Source organism: Cheilinus undulatus, linkage group 6, assembly GCF_018320785.1.
Source record: "Cheilinus undulatus linkage group 6, ASM1832078v1, whole genome shotgun sequence".
Classification (NCBI taxonomy): Eukaryota; Metazoa; Chordata; class Actinopteri; order Labriformes; family Labridae; genus Cheilinus; species Cheilinus undulatus.
Window position 1 is genome coordinate 9,297,951 of NC_054870.1, and position 14,862 is coordinate 9,312,812.

At 36.3% G+C, this 14,862-nt stretch overlaps 1 protein-coding gene across 1 annotated transcript; it reads left to right on the top strand.

Moving 5' to 3' along the window:
* The first annotated feature begins 1,599 nt into the window (after positions 1-1,599).
* Positions 1,600-12,529, top strand: tmem254 (transmembrane protein 254). The gene is made up of 4 exons (XM_041789904.1): positions 1,600-1,722; positions 6,445-6,548; positions 8,437-8,496; positions 11,744-12,529. The coding sequence occupies exons 1-4, from the start codon at positions 1,636-1,638 to the stop codon at positions 11,862-11,864; spliced, it is 372 nt and encodes a 123-aa protein (XP_041645838.1). The 5' UTR covers positions 1,600-1,635; the 3' UTR covers positions 11,865-12,529.
* The last annotated feature ends 2,333 nt before the right edge of the window (positions 12,530-14,862 follow it).

Genomic DNA, 14,862 nt, shown 5'->3' on the forward strand with positions numbered 1-14,862 from the left:
AAAATAGATTGAAATCATCCAAGAAAGTGCCCCTGATCCAAACAGCAAGGTCTAAGCCCTTCAAAAACCCTAAGGTGTCTCAAGACAGTCTGGCTGCAGACTGTTTATCTAAGACCCCGTATATCTCTGAACAGAAGTGCAGTAATTTGCCTGTACAATGTCTTTCCAGTTTTTTTTTTTTTCAACTTTATTTATTAACAAAGTCTGGCAGATACAATTATGAAGACTTTGCAAACATTACAGAGTAAAAAACATTTCATAAATAAAACAGAGATAAAGATCAAAGGTCTTATCTGGGTTTAAATTATGTATAGATGTGTTTTAGAAGCAGTTACATAATCTGGGGCTCACTATAGCTTCACTAACTTTACCTAAAGCTAACATAGTTACGCTAGCTACGTAAATAACGTTATTACATAAGCCAGTGTAGTTAATTAGCTTAAGCAACATGAGCTTTAGCAAATGTAGCTAACGCTAACTTAACTACGTAGATAACAGATACATAGCTTATGTAGCCGCTTCGTAAGCTTGGCCTTAGCTAAGATAGCTACGATAATTATTTTAGCTACCTAGCTCTGTATGTAGCTTACTATTTGAGCTACATAAGCTACATTTGCTCATTATGCTTTATTTAATGTTCTGTAATCAGGTTTAGCAGGTCAGGATTTTGACTTTTAACTTTTTGTATCCTAACCATTACCTTAACCTAACCTAAACAAAACTTAAATCCGATTTTATTTCTGAAGTTTTAGCATGTTCAATTCTGAGATGTACAGCGTCTCGAATGGTCCGTGAGAGTGGCTGTCAGGGATGAACCGTCTCTGAAGTGTCTTTGCATCAAGCAAATTATAATTAGGTACATCACTAAAGACATACTGAAACAATTAGTTGGTGGATTTCCATGTGGTGATAAAATGCAATAAATACATATATAAGAGTTGTGTTAGATATTCCATCAATAGTGAGTGCATGTTTTTATTTTTATTTTATTACACCTGACAAGTGACATGTTAAAATGTGATGATGTAGTGAGTTTGAATTAGGGGGCTCCTCGACAAGGCTATGAGTCAGTACCACTGGCGTTTGTATATTTATATTTCACATTTGGATGTTTCCTGTCTTCATCGGTCTTCCCACTCGCTATGTCTGCTTTAGCTGAGGAAGGGGCCTATATTGGTCTCATGGGGTCTCCAAATTACTCAAGACTGCGCTGTTCCAGTTTGTGTAGCCTTTGGCACCCCCTGTGGAAAAAGCAGGCTTTGCTACTTGTCGTGAGCTCACCTCACTTATCCCACTATCATACAATATATAAAGCTCGTCTTGAATTTTAACCTTGAAAAATGTTTGTAAGGCTGTTTAAGTAACATGTTATCAAACACTTTTGCCAAGCCCAGCCTATGACTGCAGTAAATCTAGGTTTAAAAAATAAATAAAACAGAAACCCGTGTACGGATAATGGTTTTACTTAAGTATGCCATAATAATGTGCCACTTTTAATCCTTGAGGCTTTTATGTAATACCCTCGACATGAACAGAAATGTCCACTATGCCACGCTGTAACTTTTTCTCCCGCTGTTGTTCCTACACGGTCACATTTGACAGCGGGACCAGCGCAGAGCTACAACAGCAGCAGCGATGGCTAAAAGTGATGGATGCGATTACTTTAAAAGAACCAGCCTGTTCTGGATTGTTTTGGTGACTTTTGGTGTTGGGCATTTTTCCGTAAGTCAGAGAAAGTGTATTTTATTAAAGTATTTCTTTTTTGATAAATACAAAAATTAAGAGTTATTTTCTCGTCGTCGATGCCACCGTGTTGTGTCGCGCAAAACATCTTCCCCGGTTGTTTATTACTGTTAAATTTGCTTCTGTCTTTGGCTCTACGTTAATTATTTGTCGTGATATTTTAAAATGCTTTCTAACACTATAATTTTCGTGTTAACACTGTTATGAAATGTTCGGGTCAATGTTTAGTTGATATCTAATCTTATCAGGATTCATTCAGTCCTCTGTGGGTCAAAGGGACGCTCGTCCAAAGTCCACGTAGCTGTCCCACTGTCCCAGCTTTTCTGAGCTACTGTTTGTCCTGATAAACTCGTTTTTTTTTTTGGTATTTAAATACAAATGAAAACATGAAAAACTCAATTTATAATGTACCAGTTTGAGCACCGTGGATCAGTAACACTCGGTAAATAATTTAACACTAAACCAACACAATGAAGGCAGTAAGAAGGTCAGCGTGTCAGTAGGTAGCTAATGTCTCTGTGCTAGGTTCATAAACTGTAAGCTTTTTAATCCAAAAGTGTGATTATATTTCATCAGAGTTGTTTTCCAATAAGCGTGGCTGCTTTCTTAACGAGGGAAAAATATACCAGTATAATACTATAAATGAATAAAGTGTTAAAATAAGGTTCCAGAAAATACATTCACTACCTCTGTCAGTGATGAAAACCTTGTTTTATGAGGGAATAAATCCTGGAAATGTGTTAAAATTGTCACGGTTTTGATTTAAAAACTTCACCATTCTAGTAAAAATCAGACATAAATACCTCTTTAATAAAAAAAAACAACAAAAATATAACCCCCCCGACACACAACACTTGCCCAACACAGGTCAAAAGTTGCAGGAAAACTTCTTCACGTGCAGAAATTTGTTTGGAAGATTTGTATTGACTCATTCCTCATCGACCCACCTGTCTCATGGATGTATTTTCCCCCACAGCTGTTTCTGATACTATCATCTTTTGAGTAACAGAGATTGTATTGTTTTAAACACACTCATAAAAAGTATTGAACTATTTCAATTCTGTTTCTCATGTTGAACTTTGAAGTATTTTATGTTGTCAAATAAAAACTGTTAAGTAGCTTTGGGACTCATCCACTAAACTCCTCCTCTGACGAAATTCTGACACCCTGGATTGTTTAAACTAGTTGGTATTTGCTCTTAATTTAAAACGACATTGCACATGTAAGGGCGCACCCATGAACTTTTGAGTTTAGACCTACTGAGCAAAGATGCAACACATTTGAAGAGAATTCTTCTCTTGTTCATTATTATATTATTGGACTGTCACCTACAATCAATCAGTCGATCATTAAAATAGCATACTGTGTTGTTTTAAAACATGATGGGGATCTCGACCAGTGTCAAAGTGTGTTACAGCACCAGTTTGTACTGTTTACCAGTATTCTGTTGTTAAAATAGCCTTCAGGCTCTCGGTGACAGTCAGTCAGAACCATGAATGACTTTCCCCCACAGAGCGGAGGGCCCCTTCAACAATAAAACCTTTGTCACAGTCCACGTGGACACGTACCTGACCTCTCACAGGTGTAGAAAGAGGACAGAAGCAGTTTAAAGCAGCAATTATTATTTAGATTTCACTGTGTTCTGTCTGCTGTGTACCAAGGTTGTCCAAATTTTTAGGCACTTCGCGTACCTTCAGATTTGGTACTTCAAGTCAATTCCTTGTCCTTCTAAATGATTCGATCTGTTATTTCAATTATTGATAATACTTAGAAGTTTCAAAAGTCAAATTAAACTTAAGATTTTAACAATAAAGCAGCTGTAAAAGACAGAAAGGAGCAGTGGTCATTCATTAATATTTACAGGTCAACTCAACTGGATTATGGGTAATAACACTGTCTGTACTGCATATATTAGAGATGCACGAATTGTAAAAGTCAGGGAAGATGCCAACACAGAAAACTGATATAAGATGCCACTGTGTTGTTTTTGCCGTTAATTCTTTCGGTGTAAAACTCCCACGAAGCCAACATGTCTGTTGCCATGAAATTTTGCTGCCTAATTAATTTAATCTATTCTCATCTAATTGCATTTGTGATGTCAGACTATGCAATAACAATTGCATAAAAGGCTGCAGTTATTTAGTATTAAGTTCTTGAAAGGTTTACAGTAATCCCAGAGAAAGGCTTTTAAGTTTACAATTGTACTACTATTGCACTTCATAGAGGTATCTTTGTTTTCAAAAAGGAGGAATGTTTTTTTGGAAATGTTATGGGTTTTTTTTTTTCCAAAGCAATACAGAAAAAAAAACATTGGGTTTTGTATTTTTTATGCTACTGGTTTTTAGTCTAGAAGAGAAATACACATTTCAACTACCATTACTCGCTGCATTATCCTTGACCAAGCAATTCGACTCATGATACTAACTATGTATTATTATAAATTGCAAATCGCAACATTTTCCAGTAGTGTTGTAGTACTTTAGAACGGTTTTGGTCCTGAGACCGGTCTCAAGACCACATTTTGAATGTCTTGGCCTTGCCTTGGACTTGAGAGCATTTTTACTCAGTCCTGTCTCTGTCTCGGACTGGCCGGACCTGAGATTTTCCATCAAGACCGGATGAGACCAGCACTGGTCTGCTATTCTTCGACTTCATTAATTTGGTAATAAGGAGAAGCACTTTCAAACTCAGACATCAGTCCATCTTATTTCTAGTCAGAAATACCTCTGATAGGCCTCATTCACCTGACAAATCTAGATAAACGTCTCATTTTCAGATATTTGAAATAATTCTGGACCTGTCATTGCCTTTTAAATAAATAGAAGGATTTATTTTTCACAACAAGTTAGTTGAACAAATTTGTTAAAATTTGAGATTTTTGCATGTTGTGCTTTAAAAGAGTTGCAGACGCCTTGTTTTTATCTGTCAAATGTATTAAAAAGAAAACTAACATTGTAGAGAGAATGCTCTTTAACTGATCAACCTTGTCATGGGTTTTTAAAATTGACTTTTATGGTCTTGGTCTTGTCTTGGTCTCGGTGCACTCTGGTCTCGGGCAAGTCTTGGTCTCAGATAGTGTAGTCTTGAGTCCAACACTATTGTCCAGTGTAATCGCAATCACATTATAATCAAATTGTGCCATATTACCATGAAAACAGATCAGAGCTTGTCCAATAGGTCACTTCTTCTGCCCAATAATTGATCTCAGCTCTGAATCAGCTGTTAGGTGTGCTGAATGCCAGCTTTGAATCGATCTGATTTAACAGATAACCATCTACTACTGACACTGGTCCATGCCAACATTATTTGCCGATTGAGTCAATACTGAACAAAAGACGTGTTAAATTGAAGTATTGGTGCAACCCTGGCACAGGCACATTGTTCAGACAGTGTGCAAGACTTTTATCAATTAATAATGAGAAATTAACTAATTGTCAACTTTAAGGACTTCTATTTTCAGTGCCATGGTATCAAAAAAAATGCATGGACATCTTTCCATTTTTCCCAGAATCATAATAAACATGTTTTGTTTTCATGATAACTGGATTGTGTTCTGAGCAAAGACTCTTTCTTTGCTCTTTATGTTGTGTTATAAGGTTAAGAAAATTATCGGTACTTTAATATTTTTCAGCACCAGGTGTGTCAAAAGTGGGCATGGGTGTTAATTTGTTAATTGATTAAACAGAAAAGTGAAGAAACTTTGAAAGCGGCATCTTTTTCATATAACAGACGCAAAAGCAAGAAAAAAATCGAACCAAAACGGCAAGCAAAATCCTACACCATTTTACAAAACTCTTTGAAAACATTTTGGTACCAAAACATTGCCAGTTAATTTTTTTTGATTAATGGTCTTTTTTTGAGGATTGGACCTCTGTTTTTGTTATTTATAGTATTAAATTCTGGTATCAGGATAACCTTATTACACTATAAAGCTTACAGGTTTGGTTGGAAAACTAAGATATTTATGCATGAAATATATAACATACTATCATACTAGCTGGAATAATTATGATTGATTTTCTTTAGTGTTTAGATTAGTTTTAGTGGATACAGTACCACAGTGCAGCTTTTGTTTGTATGTGCATGTGTGTGTGTTTTTCCTGTTTACTTGGTTTAAGATGAAGGAAATGAACTTTTAGAGAAAATCCTGACTTTGAAGAAATATTCTGAGCCTTTAAACCAAATCAAATCATTCAGTTTCACATAATAAAACACTTAAATGCCAAAGACAAAACCCCCAACATGATGTGAAATTGATTGTCCTCCAGAGCTGTGTCGAATTAAAGTCAGTGGCTTGACTCACAACAAAGCTGCTCTTTGTGAAACGTCCTATAATTTCCGTCATCATTCAGTTTACTGTAAAGAACTTTACAACCATAAAACCTGACATCGTGCAGTTCATTTTCCATCAGCAGCCCTGGGATTTTTCATGATTTAAACCTTGAGAGACCAGATCATTAGGAACCAATCACACTTCTTTTCTGTCAGCTGCATACACTCGTTGGGTTGACAGGTCATAGAACAGTAATTGTCCACACAAACCATCCTTCCACTCACGTATATGCCATCTTTTTGGAAACTTTAAAATTCCTTGTTACGGACTATAGAGCGTACAATAAGGTCCTGTGTCAGAGCATTATGAATCTTCTCACATTGTGGTTTGAGTATGTGAAAACTTAAACCTTTTGTCTGTGTTTTTAGTGCATGGTGTTTATACCGGAAAAAATTCCCTTCCAGTACTTCGGCCCGTACGGCACCTTCTGCAAATACCTGGTGGATAATCACGCTGACCTCCTGTACAAAGGGTGAGTGATTAAAAACACTGCTCCTCTTGTTATAATGAGAAATTTTAAGACATAGACCCAAGAAAGATCCTTCAAAGACAACTTCAACAACCTGACCTAGAGATCACACCTGCTGGTTGTAGTAGCGACTTCACAGTTGAGATTCCACCGACATGAGATCTAGAGTAAAACGTTTGGGATCAGTGATGACTTCAGAAACAGTTCTGGTGTGCATTCTGTTTTTCAGAAAAAAAAAACAAACATGTTTGATATTTACAATTCCAGATCATAAATCTCCAATCTCCATCAGTAGCAGAAAATAAATCATATCAAGCCCACCTACTTCAGGATTATTTGGATCAGTCGGTTGCAGTAAACCTCAACTAATGTTGGCCCCTCAAATCATTGGGGGGGACATGTTGGCCTAAAATAAGGCTTAGAATTTTCTAGAGCATTCGATATCAGCTGGTCTAGACTAGGACTAAATAAAGATGCAGGACAAAAGTTCAGGAGAACATGCATGCATATTTACACTGCGTTTGTGCCATGATAACATTTAAAGTTTGGTTGTTTTTATTAAGATATCAAGAAATTCAGACAATACCACAGAGAAACCAGTGTTCTTATTTAAAGAAAATAGGTGAAAAAATAAGGATATATGGATATTTGTACCGCTAGAGCTTCAGCGAATCCTAGGAACTTTAACTCATTTTTTTTCTAGGCACCAGTCTGGTGGGTTGAACCTTCACATTTATAACCATCATATCGGTCAGGTGAAAATATTGTATTTTTACCAGAATCTTATCAAAGTCAGAAATTCAGATATTTTGACAACCCTACAGATGTTTATTGCAGCAGATCAGACTCAGTGAGGATCAGCTGATGTGCAGAGCATCGTCTCACCGCATAAATCAACTCTTTAATCAGCACCAGCATTAATGTTTTTAAACTATTTGCAGGTCATTAACACGGCTTCCTCTGTTATGGTGCTGTGTTAATGAGTCGTTTTAGTCACATGACTGCTGGAGTGCCATCAGAGTATTAAGATAACGTCTGTTGTTGTTAAAGTCATGTGACACAGTGAGGAGGAACCATTCAGTGTTTGTTAATGTGTGAAGTGATTGATCCTTTTCGAGTTGTCTTGTGACTCCTATTTATTCAGCTCTCATGTTTGATAGTGGAACTTCTGATGACTAGATCCATGGCTTTAAATGATAGTTGACTGCCCTTTTTTCATAAGGAAGACTAGACTCAGACTGGCTAGAAATAGACATTTGTTGTTAGAACTTTGTAAGTAAGGTTAGTTTTTTGAGGACTAAAATGAGAGCAAAATGTTAGAGCTGGACTGTTGGGCGTGTTTCTCCTCTGTGTATATAAGGGTTTTTAATCTCTATATTATTAATCAATGAAGTACTGACTGTGTCTGCAGATGGGTGTCAAGTATTCTTGCTAGTTTTATAATTTGGCTGATTAACTTTTTTTTGATCAACTTTTTTTAATTGAATTTCCTTACTTTGTGTACAGAAAAGAGGAAACAACACTTATCACCACAGCCAAATACAAATACAGAGTATAGGAAAGGAAAAAAACAGCATACAAACAAAAAACAAGTCAAAAACAACCCTAAAAACAACAACTAAAATGTTTTTTTAGTTTATGTCAACTAAACGTGGACTTGAATTATAAAGAGTGAAAATGACTAAAATGTGACTAAACTAACAAACATTTAGATTAAAGAATAAAAACTATAGCTGTATTTTAAGTAGAGGACAAAATATACACAGATGTACAATTAAAAACTAAAGCAAGGTTGAATTTGGCCATCCTCTGTGTCTGTCTGTTTTTAAACCTTGAGTTAAAATTTCTGATTGTTTATTAGAGGAGTTGAACACATCTCTGTCTCTTTCAGGTGGTGGGCTGCCTTTGTCGTCCATGTTTTTGAGGCCATTGTTGCATTGAGGGTGTGCAGGTAAGAACGACATGAAGCTGGTTGTCCACTAGATGGTGCTCAAATCTAATGTTTACAGTCCTGTTCCTCTTTAAATCTTAGGTAAAATCTTCCCCTGGGAAACATTTGATATCTCTGCAAAGCCTGAAGTGTGTCAGTAAAACAAACACTGAAAAAACATCAATTTTTATTAGTTTCTGATAACGATTTAAAAGATATTACCCCTTGATTTCCATGAGATAAAGGGAACTGCCTGCAAAGCTCAGTGACAGGGCTGATGCCAAACACATGAAAGCCCACTAGAAGGTCTTTGCAAACTGAAAGCAGACTTTCATGTGTTTTGCACTGAGAAGTGGCCACTCTGCCATGGATCCTAACCGGCAGATGACTGCAGTGATGGTCGTCCTTCTGAAACTTTGTCCCTTCTCCACACAAGATCTCTGGAGGCCACTGTGCTCTTGGGAATTTTTAGTGCAGCAGACTTTTTTGTAGCCTTCCCAGATCCGGTCTCTGAGCTCTGCAGGCAGTTCCTTTGACCTCATGGCTTGGTTTTTGCTCTGATAAGCATTGTCAGCTGTGAGGCCTTCTATAGAGAGGCGTGTGCCTTTCCAAATCATGTCAGATCAATCTAATTTACCACAGGTGGACTCCAATCAAGATGTAGAAACATCTCAGAAAAAACTGAGAGAAATGGGAGGAACCTGAGCTACATTTAAAGTATTCTTGCAGAGTCAAGACTTATGTAAATGTGATGTTTCAGTTTTTTATTTCTAAATACATTTTCAAAAAATATTACAATTCTGTCTTCACTTCATCATCAAAGCGAACTGAGTGTAGATAAATGAGAATTCATTTTTTAGACTATAGCATCAGGAAACATAAAAAAAAACATGAAACATAAAATTTAAAAAGTGGAGATCTGAATACTTTCTGAATGTGCTGAGTTCCTTGACAGCAGAAGTGCAGCTGTATGCAGATCCTTTTACTATGTTTTCTTCTGTTGTTGTGTGTTTTTTTTTTTGCACCAAAACACACGGTCAAATTCCTAGTATGCAGAGAAAAGTCAATCAATGTTAATTCTATGTAATAAATTAAAATAACGTTTTGTGAGGTGCTGATATTTTAACTCTCTTGTAGTGTAATTTTTTTACATTTCTATTTTTTACACAGTAAAGTGTACATAATGTTATGTTGTTTCACTTTGGATGTAAATTTTAGACATTTTTAATTTTAATTACTAACAAAAAACCCTCAAAAATATCGATTAATCGATGCATCGCAGTATTTCCCCCCTCAATTCAATATCGATTCAGCAAATCCTCTGAATGGATTCACCTCCATGCCAGTGGGGGTCACTGTGCATGTGATTCACTTTGTATCGATGGTGGCTGCACTCGACCATACAACAACCAACCGTAACCCTGTTATGTGAGGTTTATCACAATTTCCAAGAGGAAAGAAATATTATTAAAGTTTCCATGCACTTTACTTTTTCAGTGTTTATACGGAACTGGCATGTTTTTTACTTTTGTACTCCTTATGCACAAATAAGTTATTATTGTGCAAATTTTTATTTTCAGATGTTTCATTACTAAAAATGTGAGGTGACCTACCACATATGTTCACATGGGCATGAAAATAATGATTAAAAATTGTCAACAGGTCATTTGTGTATTTCTACTTCTTACTGAATCAACATCAAAGCATTTATATCAATATCGTATCGATATCGAATTGAATCGCAACCTAAAGAATCGAAATCGAATTGAATCGTGAGGTTCTTAGCAATACCCCGCCCTACTGAAAAGTGTTCCTTTTGGCTTGGCACCAGCATTATATGAGTTCCACCTGGCTTAAAGATTTTTTAAGATATCAGAATGTGCTGAGTTTGAACTATGAGATGTTTGTCAAAGAGCTGGTGATTGGGGCCTTTGCTGTAGTTCTGTGGCTTTATTAACATAAAAGAGATGCTTTCTAATTTTTTCCACTCATTATTAATTCTTTATCAAGAGGGGGAGGGGCCTCATATTGGTCTTTGCCCTGGGCCTCAAAATGACTAAAACCGGCCCTGCCTCACACCTGCAGCTCTCCCAGACACATTCCTCTGCCCTGCCTCATTTTGTAGCTTTGGTTTAATGTTTCTGCTCTTATGACAGTATTTATTATCAGTAGTATATTGAAGATAAAATAAAACACCCACGTTTGGACAAGTTTGACTAGATATTACATTATCTCCACATGTGATCCGTGTGTGTTGGCCTCGTTGAAGATGACGTGTATCTGCATAATCATCATAAAATATAAGTATGAGAGAGCATCAGCAGGAAGTGACTGCCGGAAAAAGTTAAAACAATCTGAACACAAAACAGCACACCTCAATGAATGAACTCACTGAAGAGACACAACACTGGCGGGCTTCCTCTGCTTTCTCCTCTTACACACTCCTCCGTTGAGCACACCTGACAGTGGTAATATACAGATTTAAAATGCTAAAAGTTTTCATTTAAATTTGGTAGTTAAAGCCTCTCTTCTTTGTGTGAGTAACAGATTTATTGATGTGACTTATAATGAATTTTTACTGATGACAGTGTTTACCTTCATAAAGGTTTTTAGGAGTTTTTTTTTTCCAAGTAATCCTTAAAAGAGGATTAACCCTGAATGGATCAACACTATCAAATAATTCTAAATCTGAAAGCCATTTAACTCAGAATGCAGTTATAATCACACTTTGAGAGTTAAATTCAACCCTGAAATGTTACAAACGGAAATATCAATACTCTAGTTGTTGCTGTATGTGAAGCATGTACTTGATGGAGATAAGTTGAATGTTGGCTGAACTCGTGGACCTAACCTAAAAAAACAACTAAAGGCTAGCATGACAGGAAATATAACTTAAGACACAATTGGCAGACACTACCCACTGACTCTGTGATCCTGTGTTAAATAAATTATGCTTTATAGGCTTTTTACTGAATGATTTTTTTAGATTAAATTTAGCATTTAATCAGATTTGAAATCAGTCACTTAGCAACATCCCTAATACAACCCTTAAAATAAGGTGCCCAGTTTTAAAGGGAAGAAAGACCCTTTAGGAATGACATCACATGAGTCAATCTATGAAACATTTGTAGGTTAAAACTGAGGTTTTCAGGTTTGAATGTCAAATGTTGAATCATTTATAATGTGGAAAAAGGAGCCAGTGTTAAAATTCTGACTAGTGGAGCAGTTTGTAGCTTCACTTCATTGATTTTTCTCTGTGTGTCTGCAGAAACAAAGGGATCACCAACACAACCACTCGCTGCCTGTGGGTTTTCCAGACCTTTCTATTTGGCTTCGCCTCCCTCGGCCTGCTCCTCAAGTTTGACCCTGAGCGTCCCAAACAGCACTGACAGATACCAAACAAGCCGACAGGACAACACTGAAGATGCTGAATCCAGAAAATCAATCGCTGCCCTCTCCATCTTCCTCCTTGAACACCTTTCTTTAAATCGGGGTGAGAGGACAAGCAGGAGAAGACACCTGAACCTTTCTGTAACATGAAGTTTTGAAGTGAACACTACTTTTTTACTCACTAACTTTATACTACCCCCTTCATTCCTCTACATGTGCCTCTCCAACTCATTCCACAGAGTCTCTAACCATTAAAAATGTACAATTGTACATTTGTATTTTCTTAATGAATAATATTTAATTTTTTAAAGATGATAATAAAACTGAAATTATCTTAGTGTCAGATATCTTTAATGATCCTGTGCTGAGCTGAGGATTTAGTGCAATAGAAGAGGACATTTTTCTCAAACAGTTTTATATTCTCATGATGTTTACAGTCAGCCTGTTTGATGACAGTACAGATATTTTATCAGATGCCATTAAAAATTAAAACACATAGGAAGTTAAGGTGCATACGGTACAATCTTTTAGCCCTATAAGTTTGCTGCTGTGTGCTTTAACATATTTACATTTGCTGAAGTGCTGTGAGATAAACATTTTAATACAGACTGGAAGGTTTTTTAATGTTGAAGCTGAAAAATAAAGTGTGACTTAACAAACTGCACTTGAGGTGTTTGAGTTTGATAATAATTTAACTAACTGCTCTAAAACATTCTTAATTCACTACATGTAACAAATAAACATGTTCTAACAAAAACTGCAGCAATGCTCTGTCCCAAACGTGTGCTAAAATAGGTATAGACACTGTTGTGGTTACATTCACTTGTCATATACACCCATTAGTTCATAAATTGTCATTCTAAGTTTCTACTTTGACAGCTGCTACCGTATCTGGTTATTTTGGAGCGAGAAGCGACCACATTTGGACAAGATGCTGCATATCCATAGCTGAGCCTCAGATAATTGGCAGGTTGCGGAGGCAACTTGTGAATACCATGGTAGCTTTGCAATGAAACACGCTGCTTTAACATCTAACTTACCTCAGAATAAGACTGCTATCTACAAATCTCATTTCCTCAAGTGCTGATGGAGATTTTAAGTAACCAATAACCTGGCACCCATCTTCATGTTGCACATTTGTGAGCTGCAGTTTGGATACTGGGCCATCACTGTCTTTTTTTAAACAGAGCAAAAAGAAGTGGCCACATCTGGGCTAAACATGAGACAGGAACCTGCTTATTAGTGACATTGAGTAGAGTTTGACTCCCTATTCACAAAAGGTTAATGCAGCTTAATCACCCACTAAACCTGTGCAAATGAGTCAAGAAGAGTCACAAAGGACTACATGATCCCTTAACTGTGCTGCAGAGCCATCAGTGTCTTTACATTAGTGCTGTTTATCTGTATTCAGAGGTTCAAAATGTAGAATTTTCACACTGAAATGTTTAAAAAAAACTATAATTTATCATCGATAGAAGGTTAGTTTTCATTTTAGGTGGAGGCTGCAGAATACAGTACCATGAACAAGTACTTGCCCCCTTTCTGATTCCTGACTTTTTTGCATATTTATCACACTTAAATGTTTTGGATCATCAAACCAATTATTATATTTCACAAAGACAACCCAAGTAAAACAAAATGCAGTGTCTGAATGATTATTTAATTTTTTCATGGAGGAAAAAAATCCAAACCTATCTGGCCCTGTGTGGAAAAGTAATTGCCCCCCTTGTTAAATCATGAGTTAACTGTGATTAACCACAGTTCTTGGAAAGCTGAGTTCAATTTCATTGGTCACACCCAGGCCTGATTACCGCTAGATTTGCTGAATCAAGAAATCACTTAAATAGAAGCTGTCAGACAAAGTGAAGTAGGCTTCAAGATCTCAGAAAGAAACGGATCATGCCACGATCCAGAGAAACTCAAGAACATATGAGAAACAAAATGAGTGAAATCTATCAGTCTGGAAAAAGGTACAAAGCTATTTCCAATTCTTTGGGAGTCCAGCGAACCACAGTCAGAGCCATTATCCACAAATGGAGAAAACTGGGAACAGTGGTGAACCTTCCCAGGAGTGGTCGGCCAACCAAAATGACTCTAAGAGTGCAACAACGACTCATCCAGGAGGTCACAGAGGAACCCAGAACCACATCCCAAAAAAAAATCAATAATCATTTAGACACTACATTTTGTATTTACTCTGGTTGTCTTGATGAAATATAAAAATTGTTTTGATGATCCGAAACATTTAAGAGTGATAACTATGCAAAAAGTCAGGATTTAGAAAGGGAGTAAATACTTTTTCCCGGCATTGTAGCAGGGAAACAATTCCAATATTCCCTACTATACTTGATGCAATGTTAAATTTAGTCTGAGTCTTATAAAGAAATTTTTTAGTTTTTAGTGACATTTTTGTAATTCTAACCTTAATAGTTTTTTTTTTGGGGTTCTTGGTGAAGAGTATCTTTGTTCAGTTTAGTATATCAAAAGACCTTACATTTGACTCTTTGCTTTTAGTCATATTTATTCTATTTGAAATAATTTAATCAGTCAAATTGTAAAAATGATATAAATGTAAAACACTTGTTTTAATGCCCTACCAATACTTCAGTTCATTTAAATACACTGATGAAATTACTGGCATATCTTAAATACACAGTGGAGAAATATCAGTAACACTATATTTTAGTGGGTCATAATTACCTCGTAATTTTATAGTAGTAAGTGTGATTATTTAGTAATTTCTCAAGAATAAGGAGGTATTTATCTAATAATAAGCTGGTATTTTACCAAGAAATAACCCAGAAATATGATAATATTAAGGGGGTATTTACCTAGTAGTAATGTATTATTTATCAGGTAATTAGGTTGTGTTTTCCCTAAATGGCAAAAAAGGGGCAAATTTCCCTTCCCCTAACTCTCTAAACCTACCCTTCTGACCCTAACCCTTGTAGTATTATGACAGTTCTCTGGTAATAAGGTCGTATTTTACCTTAGTCC